At 36.8% G+C, this 22,511-nt stretch overlaps 3 protein-coding genes across 7 annotated transcripts; all 3 read right to left on the bottom strand.

Annotated features, from left to right (window-relative positions):
- Window positions 1–3,013: 3,013 nt before the first annotated feature.
- Window positions 3,014–12,207, bottom strand: LOC133304225 (uncharacterized). Of its 5 annotated transcripts, XR_009750578.1 has the most exons (8): window positions 11,390–12,207; window positions 10,799–10,854; window positions 5,319–5,428; window positions 5,027–5,186; window positions 4,716–4,808; window positions 3,778–3,909; window positions 3,602–3,663; window positions 3,014–3,230 (listed from the first exon to the last, which is right to left on the bottom strand). XR_009750578.1 is itself a non-coding variant. In XM_061504236.1 (7 exons), exons 1-7 carry the CDS (start codon window positions 12,180–12,182, stop codon window positions 3,652–3,654), a joined length of 1,356 nt encoding a protein of 451 aa, XP_061360220.1. In that variant the 5' UTR covers window positions 12,183–12,207; the 3' UTR covers window positions 3,014–3,651. The 5 variants fall into 5 exon arrangements, 3 of the variants coding, with proteins under 3 accessions (XP_061360220.1, XP_061360219.1, XP_061360222.1); XR_009750577.1 differs by having other exon boundaries at window positions 3,602–3,909; XM_061504236.1 differs by having other exon boundaries at window positions 3,014–3,663.
- A 300-nt stretch (window positions 12,208–12,507) lies between these two features.
- LOC133304224 (uncharacterized) lies at window positions 12,508–16,961 on the bottom strand. Its single transcript, XM_061504234.1, has 4 exons — window positions 16,262–16,961; window positions 14,523–14,781; window positions 13,511–13,688; window positions 12,508–13,163 (listed from the first exon to the last, which is right to left on the bottom strand). The coding sequence occupies exons 1-4, from the start codon at window positions 16,908–16,910 to the stop codon at window positions 12,603–12,605; spliced, it is 1,647 nt and encodes a 548-aa protein (XP_061360218.1). The 5' UTR covers window positions 16,911–16,961; the 3' UTR covers window positions 12,508–12,602.
- A 5,152-nt stretch (window positions 16,962–22,113) lies between these two features.
- Window positions 22,114–22,434, bottom strand: LOC133304219 (uncharacterized). Its single transcript, XM_061504226.1, has one exon. It carries the CDS (start codon window positions 22,432–22,434, stop codon window positions 22,114–22,116), a length of 321 nt encoding a protein of 106 aa, XP_061360210.1.
- Window positions 22,435–22,511: the final 77 nt, after the last annotated feature.

The following is a 22,511-nucleotide window of genomic DNA, read 5'->3' as shown; positions in this document are numbered from 1 at the left end:
ATCAGGTGTCAGGTTTGTGAGGAAACAAAGTGGAGTCAAAGGGGGATTTGTAGTTTGGTGAGTCACTGGTTCGGTGGCATCATCACCCCCTCCTTATTGTTACACACGAAAAAAGTATAGGTTTTTTTTTTCGGGTTAGACGTTTCTTTCGCTTCAATTGGCAGTGTTGTGAGCGTGCGTGCTTTGGTGTTGTAATAATAGACTAACAGCTGTGGGGGAATACAAGTGATTTATATAGCAAAACTTATGAGAATATTCTTGTTCTTGTTGTAAATGCCGACACTTGCTTTATTTTTTATGTTAAAAATTACAAAATCTAGATAATAATGAGACTTACTGTTTATTTATACAACAATCTTTATAGCTCATAAAAAAAATTTCATACGTTGATGTGTTTTAAGAATTACCTAATAAAATTCAATGACAACAAAAGAGCTTTAAAACATTTTGATTACAAAATAAATTCTATTGACCAATCAAAATTTTACTGCAATCACGAAACTTAAAAGATAAATTTGTATAAAGATGCAGTATATAAAGATTCTATAAAGTATCAAAATCATATAGAGTATTTAATGACAACAATTTGTCATCTAATAGAATGTTAATCTTCTATAAAGTATTCAATGACAACAATTTATCATCTAATATATATATATATATATATATAATTTTAAATTACTATTATTTTTTGGGATATAACAGTATTGGCATCCCAAGGAGTGAGCATAACATAAAGACTACAATATTGGTACTGTATTGGCATCCCAAAGAGTGAGCATAACATAAAGACCAACGATGCATACCACCACAAATGCAGCTGCTCCAGCACCTGGTTAACAAACATTTGTATTTTCATAAATTAATCTGTGCAGAAATAAAAAAGAGTCTATTAGAAGATAAAAATATGATAAGAAATTAAAACAATTACCCGCAATTTTCCATGTTGCATGTGAAGTGAAGCAGAAGTATCTACATAATAAACACATTTTTTCATAACCTGAAATGAAAGGAAACAAATTATTTCAAAATTCAATCATGAATATCTCCAATGGAACACTCAAATGATTCATTACATACTGAGATTAATTGTTGTCAGAGTCGTGATTCCATTAAAGTTGCACACATCCTCAGAACGCCCATGTGTTTGATAATACTGGTTGAATGCATAGGATGCGTGCGAGACTATTGTATCTGGCTAGAAGCATGTCCCCTGTAGTTGGATGACCATACAATCGACCCCAAGGCCACGTGCCAAGTTAAGAGCATTATGTAACTCCACTTGTGTTACAGTCGGTCGTGCAACACACCATGTGTTGCCTTCTTCATGTGACAAAGTTGTCACTGCCACCAAGCTGAAGGAGAGGACGACAATGGTGACAATCCAGCGTATCATTAGGTGTGACTCCATGGCTTACACAGAAGTATTTAGTTATGAAAGAGAAAGAAATGTACTGATCGGAGAAATGGATGACAATGGACGACAATGTGCTAATCGGAGAAAGAAAGAAAGGAACGTACTGATCGGAGAGGGGAAAGAAATGTACTGATCGGAGAGTTTATCTTCAATCCTCAAGTGTTCTGTTCGAACCCAGCATTCAGATAGAAAGAATGTATTGATCGGAAAAATAGCTATCCTTAGTGTTCAGTCGAACCCAGCATTCCCCGATTAGCTTTTTAGTTTCTAGTTATGGCTTACACAACACAACAGTGTTAGCTATAATGGACGAGAGAATATTTCCTTATGTGTTATGTGTCAAAATAAGAAAATAAGAAAATAAATGTATGAAAAGAGAAAATAAAATAAGAAAAAAAAAGACCAAATATATTAAATATCACATAAGTGACAAAAAAAGACTAAAAATTTAAAAAAAAAAATTGTCCAAATGAAAATAAATATACTGAAGGAGAGAGAGTCAACAATAATCAACGTGAGTCCATGGTTTACACAATAGCTTTTATTTATGAAAGAGAAAGAAAATGATTTATTGATCGGAGTAAGTGATCACCTGACCTTATATTGAGTGAAGGAGAGAGAGTGATCTCCGAAGGAGGTTGATGCTAATTTGGGCAATGATTTGCATTAATTTTTACGAGACAGACAAAACATTTATTTTCTCCCTGCATCGCACGGGTAATACACTAGTGTATATATATATAGAGAGAGAGAAAAATAGTGACACATTCTTTCTTTTAGAGATTAATCAACGACGATTGTCGATAAAATTTTTGATCTTTTTTCTCCGTGCATCACACGGGTAATGCATTAGTCTATATATATATATATATATATATATATATATATATATATATAGGTAGGATCCTTTGACACTGGTGTCAAATTTGAAGTTTGACACCTCATCTGAGAGCCGTTAGATCAAAAAAGTCCAATATATATATATATATATATATATATATATATATATATATATATATATATATATATATATATATAGGGGTAACATTTATGAGGTTCAGAAAAGTATAGCTGCTGATACTAACATGCCCGGCAAGAAAATGTTCATTTCTGAACTTTATAACAGGGTTGATAAGCATTCTTCTGACTTTTTTCTTTTATGAAATGATAAATTTCTTTATTGCAGAGCATAACCGGACATTGACTTGTTCTGAGCCTACGGATCAAAACACAGATTGAGAAAATAATAATGATTATAATACGTACTTACACATGATGCACATGAGTATAGAAGCATCGAGCATGTTCAGTTCCGTATATATTTAAGCATTTTTTACTGGGTCACAAATTCCGAACCAACCAAAATCAAGCAAGTTTTAAATGACGAAAATAACAAAATTTATGTTTTATATGTTTCTACAATTTACTGTTCTATCATCTTCTTTCATTTCTAAATAGAAACAAGATTTTAACAACATTGAACATTATGATATGGCCAAGTTCAAATGACGATTTTCTCCTTACTTTTCAATAATGGTAAAAAAGAAAAAGTTATTAGAGAGAATGAAAGAATCCCCATTCAATAAAAATAATATCAATTCACATCACTAAAATAAATTATCAAAATATTATTGAGTTAACAGATATAAAGTGAAAAATTAAATTATATATATTCTAAAAAAATGCAGTCTGTAGGAAGATTTTCTTTTCTTTTCGTTTTTTTTTTTATTTGAACGAATCTGCAGGCTGAGATAATCTTTCACGGTGCTATGTTGTCTTCAAGTTGATCAGTGCAATAATTTTGAGAATCCATCTACACAAGAGGAGGAACAGATTGAATGAGTGGCCAAAAAAAAAAACACGGGAAAAAACACACTTGCCTCTAACATACATGATTTGACATTCCAAATCAAGAAATAACACAAGACAACTAACAAGCAAACTGAAAAAAGGTAAAGCTTAATTTCAACAGTGCAGTTAAGTAACATTGCTTTCGCTTTTGCTTTTGGAAATTTGCTGAGTTCTATGGCTCATTACCATCATACACGAGCAGAATATAATTCAGTGCGAAGTGAAAAGTCCACGATAAATGTACAAAAGCACTAACTTTGATAACAAAATAAATAAAGAATAAGAAGCCCTAAACATGCCAAGAACCAAAAATATATTTTGAGACTGGATAACCTTCACATTATTAACACCCCCATTGCAGGAATATTCTTCATAAAGACTTCTTACTGTGGCATCTGTAATAAGATTTAAACAACTCAAGGTAGTTCCAGTTCCAGTTATATTACAATTAAATTGTAAGCAAGTATTTATTGGTGCAAAATCAGCAAAATAGGTTAACAGTTTCGCACCAAACCAAGGGCTTCTCTTGCAATCCTGTGACTGTCCTCACCACAAACTTTCCCAAAGAGAAACATAAGATGTTTTCTTTGTTCCAGTTTCAAGTGTTTCTCCAGACCCCGACTAACCATCTCCATTTCAGGCTACAGAGGAACACCCACAATAAGTGTTATTAGAGAGCAACAAGTCAATACATAAATCATATGCTGCAGCAGACAAGGTTAGAAGAAAAATCCTTCAATCTACATAATACCACATCGAAGTACTCCGTTTAGATATTTTTGTATGTTCAAAACAGCAGTCCCTGAAGAGGACATAAACAGTGACATAGGGTTGTGTTTATGGTCTCTCTCTGGTGCAATGCTAATGGTTGTTTCAAGTGAGTTGCCATTTCAGACAGGTATATAGAGATTGGACACAATTGTTGCACTTTTTACCTTCTTTTCACCCAATGTATTTTGTTCTCTCTTCTTTTGGAGGATTTCTTATCCTTCTCTTCCCGTACTTTCCCTCTTATTTCACTAATACAAGTATTTTTCTATTAAAAAAAATTCAAAAATGAAGCGGAATAACCACAATGAGTGGTTATTTGGTCCTTTGGTCCTTATCTCAAATCCCCCCCCCCCCCCCCCCCCCCCCCCCAACCACCCACCCATTAAGAATTATTCACTTCTCATTCATGCAAACATTAAGAATTACCAGTGAATTAACGTTTAGAGGAATCAAAGACAACATACAAATGCTATTATATTACAGCCACTGTAAGTAAGAGGTAACATCCAGTTTTAATAAAGAATAACTATAAAGAGACAATTACAACCAAGCCTTATCCCACTAAGTGAGGAATAACTACAAAGAAAATAACAAATAAATAATTCATTCAAGAGAAGTGGAGAAATTTAACGGAAATTTTTTTTGCAAATTATTGTTGAAGAATGAAGATACATACTGAAGATTCCTCAGGAGGAAATATTCGTAGAAGAAGGCATATTTTTGACAGTTCTACCATAGCATCAACATTTTTTCCTTGCATTTCCAGAGCCTATGAATGAAAACACCAACAAAGGCGTGAATTTGAAGGAGCATTCAAGAGGACAAACATGAAGTTTCTAGAAGTGAGTTATTTGAGGCCCAAATTTCAAGCATTAAGTTACAATACTTTCAGGTTCAGAACTCATTATTAAGACCCATAGTCTTTGTAGAAACCCAGATGATAATAGACGATACTACCCGATCATAAGATTTAGGATAAGAAATTACCCAAGCCTGAAGAAGACAAGAGCGTGTACGCGCAGCAACTGCTGCAGACACAATTGTTGCAGCACGAACATTTTCAAGACCAATGTTTTCGGAAAATCCAGCAAGGAATTGCAGGGCATCCTCACCATTAATATCAATTGATGTAGAGTAAGTTGGTGCACTGAATAGAGACAAAGCAACCAGTAATTACAAAATCATTAAACAGGAGTAGACAGCATGATTAACGGTTCCATGACTTCCAATATTAGTAAACAAAGAGATAGACAAGAATGCTGGCCTAAGAGAATCACACCTGCTGCAAACATTTAAAACAAAGTTAACAGATGCTCGGTACAAGGAATCCCGAATGTTTGTTGGTTCAACAGACACTTGTACACCAGAAATTCTGCATAGTTGACGTAACTGTTCATGTGCACCGGCAACAGACAGTCCAAGTATTATGAGAAGAGAAACAAATTAATCAATTTCCTTTTATTATAGAAAAGATTTAATATATGCACACATCAATAAAAGAATTAGAAATCATTAGTGTGGTGTTTTAATTATTTAATTAACATCAGTTAGACAAATGCTTAGCATACATATTGATCAGTATCACTTTACAAAACCTTAGAACCATGATTCGTAATGTTAGTTAATATTAACTAAAAGGAGCATTTTTTATAGGTATTGAAAAAAAGGTTTTCTGTATATTGATTTGAATAAATTACATGAGGAGTATTTATACAAGAAAGAATAGCAAAAAATGACTCAACGATGACTAATCAATCCTAATCACAATCAATCCTAATCAATCCTAATTAATAGGAAATAAAAACGGAAAATATTTGAATTCTGATTTTCTACACTCCCTCTCAAGTTGGGAGGTAAATGTTGATCATTCCCAACTTGCCAATCAAGTCTTCGAATGCTGGACGGTGTAGGCCCTTGGTAAGAATATCTGCAGTTTGCTCTTTGGTTGGAACATACATCATACGCACACTTCCATCATCTAATTTTTCTTTCATGAAGTGACGATCAACTTCCACGTGCTTTGTTCGATCATGATGCACAGGATTTTGAGCAATGCTAACAGCTGCCTTGTTGTCACAATATAGTTTTATTGGTAGGGAATATGAAATCTTCAACTCTTGAAGAAGTCTTCTCAACCAGATTCCTTCACAAACTCCATGAGCTAAAGCTCGAAATTCTGCTTCAGCACTACTTGCAACCACTGTTTGCTTTTTGCTTCTCCAAGTAACAAGATTTCCCCACATATAGGTGCAATAGCCTGAGGTAGATCTCTTGTCTACTGATGAGCCTGCCCAATCTGCATCAGTGTAGATTTCAATCGTCCTTTTATACCCTTTTTTAAAGAATAATCCTCTTCCTGGAGTGTTCTTAAGGTATCTAAGCACTCTATAGACTGCACTAAGATGCTTCTCCTTGGGTGAGTGCATGAACTGACTAATTATACTCACCGCAAAGGCAATGTCAGGACGCATATGAGATAAGTAAATTAGTTTACCAACCAATCTCTGATATTGTTCTTTATCCACCTCATTCCCATCTTCAATACCTAACTTGGTATTAGGTTCCACGGGTGTCTCAGCAAGCTTACACCCTAACATTCTTGTTTCCAACAAAAGGTCTAGAACATATTTTCTTTTGTGTGAGAGTGATGCCTGTTTTGCTCCTAGCAACTTCCATATCAAGGAAATTTTTGAGAGTGCCAAGATCTTTTAGTTCAAATTGAGCTGCTAGATATTTCTTCAAGGAGTTCAATTCCTCAATATCATCACCTGTAAGAACTATATCATCTACATATACAATAAGAATAGCAATTTTACCATCCTTAGAGTGTTTGTGGAAGAGAGTATGATCAGTCTGTGCTTGAATGAAACCTCTTCTTTGTAGAGAATTTGTCGAACCATTCTCTAGGAGACTGTTTCAACAACCCATATAGAGACTTTTTTAGTTTACACACTGATCCATTTCCCTTTTCAAAACCAGGTGGAGGATCCATATAGACTTCTTCATGTAAGTCACCATTTAGGAATGCATTCTTCACATCTAATTGTTGTAGAGGCCAATCTAGGTTGGCAGCAAATGATAAGAGAACTCGGATGGTATTGACTGTAGCAACTGGAGCCAAAGCCTTTGATGATAATCTATCCCATGAGTCTGCGTGAAACCCTTTGCAACCAATCTTGCCTTGTATCTGTTGATGCTATTATCTGCATTGAATTTTATTGTAAACACCCATTTGCATCCTACTGCCTGTTTTCCCTTTGGTAGGGTCACTATCTCCCAAGTTCTATTTCTTTCTAAAGCATTCATTTCTTTAAAGACAGGATCCTTCCATTTTTGATCATCGAGAGCCTCATGTATATTTCTCGGTATCTTTGTACTATCCAACAAAGTATTGAAAGCACGGAACCCTGGGGACAACTTTTCAAATGAAATATGATTAGAAATAGGATGAGTAGTACAAGATCGAGTACTTTTTCTGAGAGCAAAAGGCAAGTGTAGATCATTTTCATCATGGCACTCAAGTGTTGGGGTGCTGGAACTAGAACATGGTTCAAAATCCTGGCAGTGTAGAGGCTCTGGGTTATTCACACTTTGAGGAGGCTTTCGCCTGCTATAAACTTGTCCCCATTTTGGGGAGGCTCCTGATGGTGAGGATTCTGTAGCTCCCCCTGTTTCCAATAATAGAGGTAATACTGTGGCATCAGTAGGTTCCCATGACTTATCTTCATCTGCCCCTATAGACTCCCCCTGAAGAGAAGTCAAGGGAAAGAAAGGTGATTCTCAGAAAAGGTGACATCCATAGAGACAAAGACCTTACGAAGAGAGGGTGAATAACACTTATAGCCACGTTGAGTAGGAGAATAACAAATAAAGACACACTGGAGAGACTAAGGATCAAGCTTAGACCGTTGATGAGAGGGAATATAGACAAATACAACGCAACCAAATAACTTGAGAGGTAAGGAGGAGACGCCTCAGAAGGAAGGGAAGGTGCGGAAAAGAATAGAAAGAGGAGACTGAAATTTTAGAATGCGAGATGGCATTCGATTTATCAGATACGAGGCAGTGAGAACGGCTTTCCCCCAAAGATATTTAGGAACACTCATGGTGAACATAAGAGCCCAAGCAACTTCAAGGAGATGTCAGTTTTTTCTTTCCGCAACTCCGTTTAGTTGGGGTGTGTCAGGACACGAGCTTTGGTGAAGGATGCCATGTTGGGAAATATATTCTCCAAGAATAGAGTTAAAATACTCTTTGCCATTATCTATACGAAGAATTTGCATAGCAACTTGGAATTGGGTTTGAACCATGGCATGAAATTTTTTTAAAATGGACGCAGCATCAGACTTGTCCTTTATAAGATATACCCAACAAACTCGGGAATGGTCATCAATGAAGGTGATGAACCATCGAGCACCTGAAATATTCTTAACACGGGCTGGACCCCACATGTCACTATGAATTAGGGAAAATGGGGAAGAGTCATGGTGAACTTTAGAAGGATAATGAGCACGAGTATGCTTGGCAAGTTGACAAATGTCACAAGAAAACAAACTAGGACTTTTATTAATAAATAAGTTTGGTAATAACTTCTGAAGATAAATAAAATTGGGATGGCCCAGCCTACGGTGCCACAGCATAACATCATTACATTAATCAAAAGGAAACATAGAGTTTTTTTCTACGAAAACAGCTTCATGAGTCACATCCTCCTCAAAGTAGTAAAGTCCACCATCCTCTCTAGCACTGCCAATCATCCTCTCTGAATCCTGTTCCTGAAAAACACAACCATGTGGAAAGAATTTAGCAAAGCAATGCAACTCAGAAGTCAGCTTGCTTATGGAAATGAGATTACAAGCCAGAGAAGGAACATAAAGAACTGATGTTAAATTAATCAGTTCAGAAAGTTTAATGGTTCTGTGTCCCGCAATCTGGGTAAAACTGCCATCGGCGATCTTGACCCGAGAGGGTTCAGAATATGGAGTGTATGAACAAAACAAGCCCAGATTACCTGTCATATGGTCAGAGGCTCCAGAATCAAGGATCCAATGATTTTGACTATCAACATGGATAGTTGTACCTTGCTGGACCACATTACTAGTGGCCTTAGGAGGTTGAGTCAGAAGTCTCTGAAGTTGTTCAAATTGAGTCTTGCTAAGAAAGACACCATCAGAGTCAGAGAATGCACGAGGCTCATCAACCTTGTCATCAGTAGAGACCTGATATGCACGACCTTTATTCTGTCCTTTTGGCTTCCAATTTGCAGGTTTCCCGTGGATTTCCCAACATTTCTCACAGGTATGACCAATTTTATTGCAGTGGGTGCACCATGGACGACCATCCCGTTTTGATTCTCCAGAGGAACGGTCAATGGTACGGTTGGCAGCTAATGCAGACATATCATCAGACTTATCAATTGACTCCTTTTCTCCCAACATAACTCTCCGTCTACTAGCTTCTCTACGAACTTCAGCAAAGGCATCAACAAGTGAGGGTAACGGTCGCTGGCCCAATATTCGACCACGAACCTCGTCAAGATCTCGGTTGAGTCCGGCAAGGAAATCATAAAGTCGTTCCTTCTCCAAGTGTTTTTTAAACTGGGTATTAGCTTCCAATCCCTTAAGATCGGATGCATAATAAAGATCCAATTCCTGCCATAAATTTGTTAGTGCAGTAAAATATTCAGTAATAGTCATACTCCTTTGACGAAAGTCTCTCAACTTATTTCTCAGTTCAAAGACTTGAGAGGTATTCTCCAGATCTGAATAATTTTGTTGAACAGCATCCCGAATTTCCTTGGCAGTATCGAAGAACAAATAGGTTTGGCCAATCTGTGGTTCCATGGAATTAGTCAGCAAAGCCATTACCAAGGAATTATTAATCTCCCAATTTTTATAATCAGGAGAATCCTCAGCAGGTTTCTTAATTTTTCCCTCGAGATAACTCATCTTACCCTTTGCCCGGATGACCAACTTCACCGATTGAAACCATTGCAGAAAATTCTTACCGTTCAACCCGGTGACTAGTGATCTGCATACCTAAGTTGTCTCCAAAGGGTTGAAAATTTGGGGCAGATGAGGAAGCGGAAGAACGATCTGAGGAAGCCATGAATAGAAAGAGAAGGTTTGACCGTGGACCCAAAAAACAATTTGCTCCGATTTTAGATCTGACCACTGAAATAGGTAGAGAAGAGGCTGACGAGATGATCTGGGCAGGTCCCGCCGGAAAAAAAGTTCCGGGAAGGCGGCGCGTGGACTACACGGTATCAGAGCTGGAGTGACTACAAGGTCACAAGTTCGATCCTCATCGCCCCCACTTTAAAGTGGAATTAAAATAAAAAGCACAAAAGGTAAACCAAAAAACTGGGCCTGTGCATAATCCACGTTTCAAGCCCAAAGGGCTCTTGCTTGAGGGGGTGTGTTAGAGAATAATATAAATCATTAAAAAAGCCTTCACCCAACACCTTAAGATTTTTGGTTGAATTGATTCTTTACGATAGGAATTAGGAAAAATAAGGGGAATATTAAAACTCACAGACCAGTACCACATACCGCATTAAATTTTTAAGTAGCAGTTGATGCGGAGCTTACCAAAGGCCTACTACGTCTTTTTCTTCTTAAAGGCACTCAAAGCAAAAGCAATACGAAGCATAACCTAATATGCATGCTATTTTTCCCAAAATAATATTAACAATAAATATTGCATAAAATTGCATACATAATCTGACAATTAAGTAAATGAATGGGGAAAAAAACTGACTTGAATTATATCATTCTCCATGATGTCATTTCCGCCCAATCTACTGTTGATGATTGCTGGAAATCAAGTGGGTGAGTTGCAACTTGAACTTAAGGATGGCAAAACACTATGGAAATTATGAAATATGTATCTTTACCTGCAAAAAAGTCGGAGAATAGAATCACAATTCATTCAGACACTGGACTGGAAACACTAGGAACAATTGTAATAGTCAATAAACGTTGCAAGTAACAAATTACCATTAAACAAAACAATGCATTTCAATTAAAAGGAAACAGGAGTTACTTATGGGAGTGTTATTACCCTCCTCCCCCTCATTAAAACAAGTCACTCTTCTCATCATCCTCTCTGCATATTTTAAGCTAATAAGAGGCTCAATATAATTTTTTTGTGAATACAAACTCAATTGAACCTTCAAAGAGAGATCACAGACATCAGTTTGTCAGCCACGAGAAACCTTGTTTCATTGAATTATTTTCTCTTCAACCAAATATATCTCTGATTTGCAAACAATTTCAAGGATGCAATGTAATTGGAGGGAACAAAACAAAAATAAGTAATAAAAAAAAAGGTCAAAAAGAAAAAACAAACCTCGAACCACTCTGTAAGCCTCCCTCTTGTACTCCTCCTGTTCATTCACGTCGAAAACAGCACCACCGATTACAGTTGGCCACCATTTCGGCAATTTCCTTTCGAACCGAACCTTATTCTTCGAAGAGAGCTTCACAGAGGACTGAACCGGCGATAACGGATTCGCGGGGACCTTGGGATTGGGAAGGCTCCTCTGGCCCCACCCAACAACGACCTCTTTCCCGCCGAGACTACGGTCCCTCCGTACCATAGGCGTATAGCTAGACGCGTTTCGACGCCAAGACCAAAACCTAGAAACCAATTGGACCAAAACCCTGAAAACAGAAAATGCGACCAAGCTCAAAGCCGCTGAGGTTCCCACGAAATGCAAAGTGGAAGGGCGACACGAAACAACGAGTCTACGGTTATCGTCGAGAGTGATCAGGGTTTGCAAATCGCGGTAAGCGTCTCTGCCTGATGAAACGAATCGCCGAATATTGGAATCCAAGAGAGTTTCGAAAGTGGTGAGGTGAGTGAGGTCGATGATGGTTTCCAGTTTCAGTTCTGAAGAGCTGGAGGTGGGAGTGGTAGTGGTAGGGGCGGAGAGTTTGTTCAGGCGTCTGCGGCTGCGACTGCGACTGCGGCGGCCAAAGGAAGCGGAGACGAGTGTGATGCGGCAATGGCATGGTGGTGGGAAATGGGAAGGAAGGGTGCAAGTTTTGGCAGACAACATATGTAGTTTTTGTTTGGTTCCTCTCTCTGTGATTAGATTATCAATGATAAGTTGCTCCCCCTTCCTCGCTGAGCGGAGCATCAAACTAACATGTACCGTAGTGACTAGTAGCCCAAGCCCGGCGTTAAAACCAACAATAAATTTGACTAGTATTATCTACTACGCTATATTATATTGTATTAGCTTTGCAATGAATTTATCAATCTCTGTTAGAAACTTTCAAATTATAAGCACAAAAACTTTGCTAAATGCTTTCATATTATCAAAATGAAATTATAAAGGAATTTAAAAATCTTCTTTAGCATGCATTTAAGAGCAAGAAATCTTCGCAGTCCAAAAAAATATTATGCGTCCATTATGAACATAAAAACATAAAACTATCCCATTATAAAAACCTCATGCATCATCTGAATAATTATAACCATATATATTCTTGGCTCCATTCTAGTTCCCAAACAAAACATAAGGTGCCATAACAAAGTTACGTTACAAACTGGGAATTTAGTTTTCAGATTGTCCAAAATATCTCCCTGAAATTGTAGCCAGTATATTCAACATTACAACCTCGTCATCGAGTTCAGCCTTTCCAGCACGTATGCTAGCACACTTCCGCAACAGACTCCTGAGAGCAGCGCTAGTGTCAGCATCAAGTGGATCATCAACTGTTGCACAAAGAGCAAAAAGGCACATGCAATCATTTCTTGTGATAGTATTTGCAGGCTCTAGCAAGCTAATTCGTTTCTGCAACATTGATACCCTGGCTACAGAGTCCATTCCTAAGATTGCAGAAAGCAAAGGGGGGCTGAGAGAGCTGCTGCTAGCTTGATCAATGGAAGTTTTTGATCCAGGATTCTTCAGATGCAGTGCGCGATCCCTATCTTCAGCAATCATGTTAATAGGTTGATCAATCGCCTTTCCAATGTTCAAATGATTATTAAGTAGGACATCTCTGTTCATAGCACTAGCAGATTCTCCACAATTGTTCCCAAGTAGTTGGGAGGAATGAACGGATTGTAGATTACTGGAATGCATGGCACTTGAACCTTCAAGACATGAGAGATTCTGGAATAAGAAGTTAAGAGGAAAATTGAGGAAACAGGGTCAGTCCTTTAAAGAATTATGGAGATAAAGCACAGCCGCAAACCAATACCTTGTTAGTGGGGACATCAATTAGCATCTTAGTTTATTTATTAAAAAATATGAACAAATTTAAATGACTCTATTATTTGTCCAGATACATTTAAGAAATTTACATGGGTAAAAGATGCAGTCGTGAGTTTAGGTGAGCAATTGGTGTGCACAAACTGGGGCAGGAATAGCATAACTCTTGGATAAAGAGAGTATTGCTCATCCAAATGAAAATGAAGAAGGAAAAAGAGATTACATAAATAGGTTCTTGAAGAACATACCCTCCTCAGTGCTGAAAATTCAGCAAGAAATACATCCTCCCACTGTTTCATTGGCAACAGATGCTCAGGACACTTGGCAATATCAGGAATCTTGGGCATGTAAGCACTTTGTTCCTTCTCATGTTTACTTCTATCAAGTTTGGCTACCTTCACTTTAGGAATTTGATCTGCCTCCCACCTAAGCAAGACAAAATAAATAAATAAATGAAAATAAAAGTAAAAAAAGTTTAAGAAACTTGCTATTCTATCAAGCTCTTACCGGGGTAAGCTACAGTGAAGTTTCTCATGCTCACCACCATTTAAATGACCCAAAACCTAGAGGTGATGTAACATATATATATCCTCCAATATAGGCTATAGTTTCCTACCATATTCCCCTAGTATTTAAATCATATTCTAGGTAACCACTGCATGATATATAATTCTCCCTTTCCATCCCTTCAAGATACTTGGTCCAAATTTATTCCACGAAGCTCATAATTGTAGACATGTTTTGAACTTTGATTGAATTCAAATACTTATCTGACACTGATGAGTGGAACTTCAACTGTATTAATAATAAAATCTGCGTGAACAAAATAATACCCACTTACCTGACTCATTTCAAAGCATATGCTTAATATAATGCCTATATAGCAGGCTTCCCCCACTCTCTGTCCCCAACTTTTTACAAACTTTAGTGTTTCAAGTAGTGTGCCCACTACAATTGTAATGTTGGGCTGCATTTTGTATCTCAATATTGATTAGACGGAGCTGTTAGAAGTAACCTAATTTTCACAAAATTCAGAGTTTCAAGTAAGTGCACCATAAGTTAAGGCCTGGCTGTTAGAATCAGTTGCAACGTGCCTTCTCAAAACTTTTAATAAGGAGCTGGAATGATCCTCAATAATATTGAGAATTACTATTCTAGGGAGAGCAGAACAAAAAAATGAAATTATCAGAAAGAAAGATAATTTCAAAGCATAAATCCATATCATCACCAGCAATCAGCTGCTGACAGTTACAATAATACCTGACACGCCTAAGATATTCCCATCCATCTTCAGGTGGACCAGAATCAAAATTAGGTTCTCCCTCGACCAAAAAGGCAGGCCTTTGGATGCTAGCATTATCATCCTCACTGTCATCATCTTCACTGCACTCTTCTGAAATTGAGCACCCATCCACACCCATTAGACTATGACTACAAGAAGGATCAACAGGAATCACATTTTCACTACTTTCCTTGAGTTGTGATTCACTATCCATATTTTCACAATGCTTTGCACCTGAAAGCAATTAAAAAAATTTCAGCACCAGCACAGTTGATCTGTTAATAATTTAAGGATAAAGACAGAATAAATATATGATTTAGTATCTGTGAAAGCAACAATAATCTGGTAAAGCATGTTCTTCTCATTCAAGCACAACGTAGGAAAGAAATTGAACATCCTATTGAAAAATTAACTCTCAACATACAACATAAAAAAATGAATGTAAACAACAAAGTATCCTCATTATTGTATGACCAAAGTATCTTACAAATTTACAATCAAGCCTACTGCACAAGATTTTTTATATACAATGACTTTATTCAAGTAACTACGCAACTGAAGTCAGTGCCAAAGTACAAAAATTATAACATGGTCAACTAATTTTGTAGATTAGATCTTTCCCAGGTTCCTTTTGCTCATTCTTCAATGCACAAAGACATTCACATATCTCCATCTTCCATTGGTAGCACCCACACCTGTCCATCACAGAAATTGAAAACATCAAATTGACACAATATGAGCCAACAACCAGGGCAGAGTTCGATAAACAAAAAAAAAAGTACAAAAGTCAGAGGAATTTTTTTTAAAAGTTTCATCAGAAAGAATCGCTTATTATCTTTGCAGCCCACCAAAAAATAAATAAATAAAACAACAACAAAAAAAGGAAGAAGAAGAAGAAAGGAAGCTCATAGGCAAAAAATAAGAACACAGACAATTATCAAAACCACTATAAAAATGAATTTTATTTTATTTTTTTGAAAAAAAAAAAAACAATAACCAAGCCATATCCGTCTAAGTGGGGTTATGTAATTCAAGAAAAAATATTTTCAAAAAACATTGTATGTTTGCAAATTGCAAGTGTCCACGGAAAACACCAACAGAAAAACTCAAAAAGAAAAAGTAAAATTGGAAAAATAAACCTTTTATAATCATGGATGTAATTACAACCTAAAGTAATCAAGGATATATTCGAGCTCCATGCAAAAAATTCAAACTACTTTAAAGTTACTCAAGTACTTGAGTAATAGCAAGCGGAGGCAACTTCAAACAATGTTCAGTGCAAAGAAGAGACATCGTCACATTTCAGAAACTCCTTATGTTCACAACAAGGAACGAGGCTTGTAGCTCGCGATCACCAAACAGGGTACCATGTCATGTGTTACCACCAATTTTTCTTATCTCATTTACCAGAATGGATTTCTCCTCTTACAGTTGCTCCATGTGTTACCACAAGAATATATAATCAAAAGACAAGTCAAAGAAGAGAAATCTTGCAGCACTGACAAATCAAGAAGATGATTAAGCAAAAATAAACACTGACTTCCACATCTTCACAACAAGATTTTATTTCTTTTTAATTTCCTAATAATCAAGAAAGACCCATTCACCTAACATCCATCACCATCACAGAAAAGCACATATCAAGAAAGACCATTCCAGCAAATGTCAATTCAAAATTGAGCATGAAAGAAAGCAAATGTAACAATATAATACATACTGAGGATTGGTGGTGCTTGTTTCTTCTTTGGAAGGCATTGAAGCTGAGCAGTAGCCAAAGCCAAGGTATCATACTCATTGGCGACAGCGGTTTCAAGGGCGGCGTATATTGCTTTCCAGAATTTGCGTTGTTGAGCCACATTCACAAACCTGAGAGCCTCCATTTCCTTTCTTGAGTACTTAGCGTTGTTCTTGCTATTTGCAATTGGAGGCTGAGGCTGAGGCTGAGGCTCCTCCTTGTTCTTGTTCTTGGCTCCATTTCCTTTACCAGCTCTTTTTCTTGAATGTTTTCCATTCTTTACAGCGACACTGTTTGGTTTCTTTTGTGTGCCATAAGGAATGGTGTCGAGCAATGCCGTTTCATCAATAACCTCAATCCCTAAAGGTCGTACAGGATTAAGAGGAGGCAAGTCTTGTTGGACCTCAGCACCATCTTTAGGAACCAAAGCAGATTCAAGTTCCTCCAGTAGTCGTTTCTTCTTCACTTCCAGTTCAGCAGAGGCCTTGTCGTTCAAAGAATCAAGCGATTGTTCTTCCTTGTCGTTTCCAGATTGTTGAGCAGCAGCAGAATCAGAAACATCAAGAACGGGGCGTTCTTGCTCTTGTTCTTGTGAATTGGACCCATCAGAAGAATCGGAAACATGAGCCATCACTGCACTGCACTATTGAAATCTTGATAAACCAACACTAAGTCGCAGAGTTGAGACTTCAACTTTTACACTTTGCTTTCTCTTAACTTTATTCAAGGGTTAGGGCGCGGGGGGTTTTATAATTAATTTCACTTACAGATATTTGGCTTTTTTACCCTTTGCCACTCTTTAAAATAAAAATTATCAGTATCCTTCCATTTTTATACTATTTAAAATTTTGATATTTTACTAAAACTTAACATCAATTTATTCCTATTTCACCATTAATTTATTAATGTAATTGATTGTATAAGTCATGTAATTAATTATATAACTCAAATTACCGTAAAATTTCAAAGAGTTTGAATCAGATTTTTTTTTTTTTTTATTACAAGTTACTTTTTGAGAGCTATACGTTGGAATGATCACTTTTTAGTGTTGAAAAGTGAAAATAAGAATAAAAATTAAAACTTATCAATTTATCAGTATGCTTTCATGTTGTGTGATGTTGTATAGTAGAGTATGATTGCCTCCATGCCTTGAGTTGATGCTAGCGGAATGGAAAACAACTATAAACAACGGAAAGATTGAAAGATATAATCAGAAGGTTGAGAATAACACCCAAGGGTCCTAAGTAGCTAAATGGTTGAAGTAATTCATATATATATAAAAAAAAAAAAAAATCTGTCCTGTCCCAACCTGAATAGTTGTATTATGAAGATTAGTCTTCTATTATGTAACATGTAACAGGTAAATGAGGGGAACTTATGAGTAAGAAGAAACTTAGGAATTCTCGATATTTTATTAAAATAGGCACAGATTTGCCAACCAATAAGCACCATAACAAAACAGCTTTGTCCCTAGTCACTATATGTACATGTGTAGTGGGCAGCAGCCTAGCTCTAATGAAGTGGTACCAGGTTTGTGTTTTTTCATTTAAAAGATGTTTCTGCAGAGTGTAATTTTTGTCATTTATATCTCATTGACAGCTATGACCCCCTAACACTTCTAACATTAAATCATGGTCATTTTTCTTTTAGTATTTTTCAAATTCATCTTTGGGGGGTCTTAGGTAGGGAAAAGAATTCCCTAATAGCCTTAGGGTCAAAGGACACATTAATACCTCTAACACTCTTTGCAGTCTGACTGTTGTCCAGAATTTCAGCATAAAATTCCCTCACAACACTGACATTTGCAGTGTCCTTAGGATGCAGGTAGAACTTTTCCCAATGCTAGGTTCGAACTACCTCATAGACATATTCGGGAAAAGGGGCATTTTCCTCAAATCACTTGTCAGGAGTGGGGTCTCTGACAAGCATAGTTTTTTCAAACCTCTCTATGGCTTTTTCACATGTAAAAGAAGAGAGGGAAAAACTCTCAGGATTAGGTGTTATGGGGTGAGCTTTGGACTGTGGGGTCCTCCACTACGCAAAATATGATTTCTAACCATGATGCAAAGAACTAAAAAAAATGATTAAAAACAGAGAATTGAAACTACAAAAACAGAAATAAAATAGCAATAATAACACCAAGTTGATACTTAGGCCACTCCCCAAACTCAATTTGGATCTTCTTCCAGAAATCAGCAAAAAGAATTCACTAACACCTGGAACAAAAGAAATAAGAGTGTCAGTAACAGCTATTTTATTTTCAAAAAAAAAATTTTTATTTTTTTTTAACTGGAAACTAAAAATTAAAAAAAAAAATATCAACAAACTCAGAACAGAAGAGAAAGAAAAAAAAATAATTCAAACAAAACAAATCATGCTAATTTTAAAGTCTTAAGCTATACTTTTGTCACTGTGTTTGTTTTTACACTCTAGAATGGTCACAAAGAGAGATGGAAATAACTGCTCTCTCTATGAACTCTCCAAAATAATGTTTTAATCTTTGCCCATTAACAGTGAATTTCCTACTATCTTTCTCACTCAAAATGTCTACAGCTCCATGAAGATGTACCTTAGTGACCTTAAATGGACCAGACCATCTAGATTTCAATTTCCCAGAGAATAATTTTAATCTAGAATTAAAAAGCAGGACTTGTTCCCCCACTGGAAACTTCCTATCCAAAATTTGCTTATCATGCCTTCTCTTCATTTGTTCTTTATACAACTTGGCATTTTCATAAGCATTTAATCTAAATTCATCCATTTCATTAAGTTGAAGAAGCCTCTTTTCTCCTGAAGCAGTGGCATCAACATTCAGTTGTGTGGTAGCCCAATATGTCTTATACTCAAGCTCTAAGGGTGGGTGGCAATTTTTACCAAAAATCAGCTTGTAAGGAAAGCAACCTAAAGGTGTTCTATAAGCTGTCCTATAGGCCCACAAAGAATCATCTAATTTAAGGGACCAATCCTTCCTTGAAGGATTCACAACTTTCTCCAAAATCCTTTTAACTTCTCTATTTGTAACTTCCACCTGCCTACTTGTTTGTGGATGGTAAGCAGTAGAAACTTTATTCTTTACTCCATATTTAGCTAAAAGAGCTTCAAATTGTCTACTAGCAAAGTGCTTACCTCCATCACTTATAATGGCTCTTGGAGTTCCAAATCGGGTAAAAATATTCTTTTTCAAGAATTTAATTACCACCTTGGAATCATTTGTGGGTAAGGCAGCAGCCTCCACCCATTTGGAAACATAATCTACAGCAACCAATATATATTGGTTCCCAAAAGAAGGTGGAAAGGGGCCCATAAAATCTATGCCCCAAACATCAAAGAGTTCAATCTCTAGAATAGGTTTCAAAGGCATTTCATGCCTTCCAGAAATGTTGCCAAGTCTTTGGCACCTATCACACTTATGAACATAAAAATTTGTTTCCTTAAACACAGTTGGCCAATAAAGACCGGACTGCAGCACCTTTGCTGCTGTCATCATGCCACAAAAGTGACCACCATATGGTGAATCATGGCATTGCCTAAGGATTTCCTCTTTTTCTTCCTCTAAAATACATCTCCTAATGATCTGGTCAGCACATTTTTTAAACATGTAAGGTTCATCCCAAAGGTAAAACCTACTGTCATATATCAACTTTTTCCTTTGTTGATAACTTAACTCCCTAGGCAATTCCCCACTAACTAAATAATTAGTTATGTTAGCATACCATGGGGTTGTGTTAGTGGCAACTAAAAATAGTTGCTCATCAGGGAAGGTTTCTCTAATGGCTTGCTCCACTACCTTTTTATCTTGCTGCCATTTATTAAGCCTAGACAAGTGATCAGCCACTTGATTTTTGGTTCCTTTCCTATCCTTAATCTCCATATCAAACTCTTGAAGGAGAAGAACCCATCTAATTAACCTAGGCTTTGAATCTTTATTTTCCACCAAATATTTTATGGCTGACTGGTCAGTATACACAATGACCTTGGTGCCTACCAAATATGATCTGAATTTGTCAAAGGCAAACACCACAGCCAACAGTTCCTTTTCAGTCACTGTGTAATTTAATTGGGCTCCATTTATGGTTCGGCTGGCATAGTAAAAGAGTGAAAAACTCTATTTTTCCTTTATCCTAACACAGCCCCCACTGCCCAATCACTTGCATCACACATTAACTCAAAGGGATGTGACCAGTCAGGGGCTATTATAATGGGAGCAGAAATCAACTTCTGTTTCAGCTCCTCAAAGGCTTTATGACAAGCCTCATCAAAATGGAAAGGGGTGTTGATTTCAAGCAAATGACTAAAAGACTTAGAAGTTTTTGAAAAATCTTTTATAAACCTCCTATAAAAACCAGCATGTCCAATAAAGGATCTAATTCCTTTTATGTTCACAAGGGGTGGCAGTTTCTCAATTTGATCTATCTTTGTCTTATCAACCTCTAACCCTGCTTTAGAGATCCTATGTCCTAACACAATGCCTTCCCTCACCATAAAGTGACACTTCTCCCAATTTAGGACCAGATTTGTCTCCTCATATCTCTCAAGCACTCTTCCCAAAGTTTCTAAGCACTCTTCATAAGAGTCCCCAAAAACACTGAAGTCATCCATGAAGACTTCTACAAATTGTTCTATCATATCAGTAAAAATAGCCATCATGCACCTTTGAAAGGTGGTTGGTGCATTGCACAGCCCAAAGGGCATTCTCCTAAAGGCAAAGATGTCATAGGAACAAGTAAAGATGGTCTTTGGCTGGTCTTCAGGGGCTAAGGCTATTTGATTATACCCTGAATAGCCATCTAGAAAACAGTAATACTCCTTACCAGCCAATCTATCTAACATCTGGTCAATAAAAGGCAAAGGAAATTGGTCCTTCCTCGTGGCTTTGTTGAGTTTTCTGTAATCCATACAGATCCTCCAACCAGTGACAGTCCTAGTGGTATTAATTTTTTTTTCTCATTTTCCACAATAGTGATCCCACCCTTTTTAGGGACACATTGTACTGGGCTGACCCAGTTACTGTCAGAAACGGAATATAATATCCCAGCATCCAGCCACTTAATAATTTTCTTTTTTACTACCTCCTTCATAATTGGATTAAGTCTCCTTTGTTGCTCCCTAGAGCTGCTGGTTGGGTCAGTAAAAAGGATTTTATGCGTGCAATAGGAGAGGTTAATTCCTTTTATGTCTGCCAAAGACCAACCTATAGCCCTCTTAAATTTTTTTAAAACAGCCAGCAACTGTTCTTTCTCTAACACAATGAGCAGATTGGACACTATGACAGGTAAGGTGTCTTTTTCTCCTAAGTACGCATACCTAAGGTGATTAGGCAGAGGCTTGAGCTCTAACACAGGGGCTCTTCAATTGAGGGTTTAGGAATTTTTAACCCTCTCTTGGCCAATTCTAAGGACTCAAAATTTTTATTTTTCCAAACCACATCAGATCTGGAATTTAACCATTTAACAACTTCCTCTGAATCAGTTTGACTGATTTCTAGACCCTCAAAACCAGAAATTTGTGTTATAAAAAAAAAACAAAAACAGAAATTTGTAAAAAGTCTAGTGCAGACTCATGCAAAAATTTATCTTTTACCACACAGTCAATGATATCTAGCCTAGAACAGTCCTCTATGTCTCTTGGGTATTTCATGGCCTTCAAAATATTAAATTTTATTTGCTCGCCATTGACATTCATGGCCAACTCACCCTCCTTTACATCTATTACAGCCCCACCAGTGGCTAAGAAATCCCTTCCTAAAATTATAAGCACATCTCGGTCTTCCTCATAGTCCAAAATAATGAAGTCAGCAGGTAGAATAAATTTATCTACCTTTACCAGGACATTCTCTACTTCCCTTCAGGATAAACTAGGGACCTATCAGCCAACTGTAAAGTGATAGTGTTAGGATTAGGCTCTCCTACTTTCAGTTTTTTGTACACACTCAAAGGCATTAAATTGATACTAGCACCTAAATCACACAATGTCCTGCCTATGTAATGGTCTCCTATGGTACATGAGATTGTAAAACTTTGTGGGTCTCCTAGTTTAGGAGGTATCTTACTAAGCAAATATTGACTGCTCTCTTGTGTAAGAGCAACAGTCTCAAACTCTTCTAGCTTCCTTTTTCTTGAAAGAATTTCTTTCATGAATTTCACATAAGTGGGCATTTGTTCTAATGCATCCACAAATAGAATGTTGACATGCAACTGTTTTAGGAGGTCTAGAAATTTCCTAAATTGATTAT

Source organism: Gastrolobium bilobum, unplaced genomic scaffold (genome assembly GCF_033153095.1).
Source record: "Gastrolobium bilobum isolate Gb01-03AN ecotype WA unplaced genomic scaffold, APGP_CSIRO_Gbil_v1 utg11897, whole genome shotgun sequence".
Lineage (NCBI taxonomy): Eukaryota > Viridiplantae > Streptophyta > Magnoliopsida > Fabales > Fabaceae > Gastrolobium > Gastrolobium bilobum.
This window is presented reverse-complemented; position numbering and strand designations above follow the sequence as displayed.

Coding starts and splice junctions, on each gene's coding strand:
- LOC133304225 (XM_061504235.1), bottom strand. CDS start 12,182: ATGCTCCGCTCAGCGAGGAAGGGGGAGCAACTTATCATTGATAATCTA. Junction 5,429..10,798: donor TGGAGAATGATATAATTCAA/GTCAGTTTTTTT, acceptor GCACATGAACAG/TTACGTCAACTATGCAGAAT. Junction 5,187..5,318: donor GTTTTAAATGTTTGCAGCAG/GTGTGATTCTCT, acceptor GTCTCTATTCAG/TGCACCAACTTACTCTACAT.
- LOC133304224 (XM_061504234.1), bottom strand. CDS start 16,910: ATGGCTCATGTTTCCGATTCTTCTGATGGGTCCAATTCACAAGAACAA. Junction 13,689..14,522: donor GAATATCTTAGGCGTGTCAG/GTATTATTGTAA, acceptor TGTCTTGCTTAG/GTGGGAGGCAGATCAAATTC. Junction 13,164..13,510: donor AATTTTCAGCACTGAGGAGG/GTATGTTCTTCA, acceptor TTCTTATTCCAG/AATCTCTCATGTCTTGAAGG.
- LOC133304219 (XM_061504226.1), bottom strand. CDS start 22,434: ATGCCCACTTATGTGAAATTCATGAAAGAAATTCTTTCAAGAAAAAGG.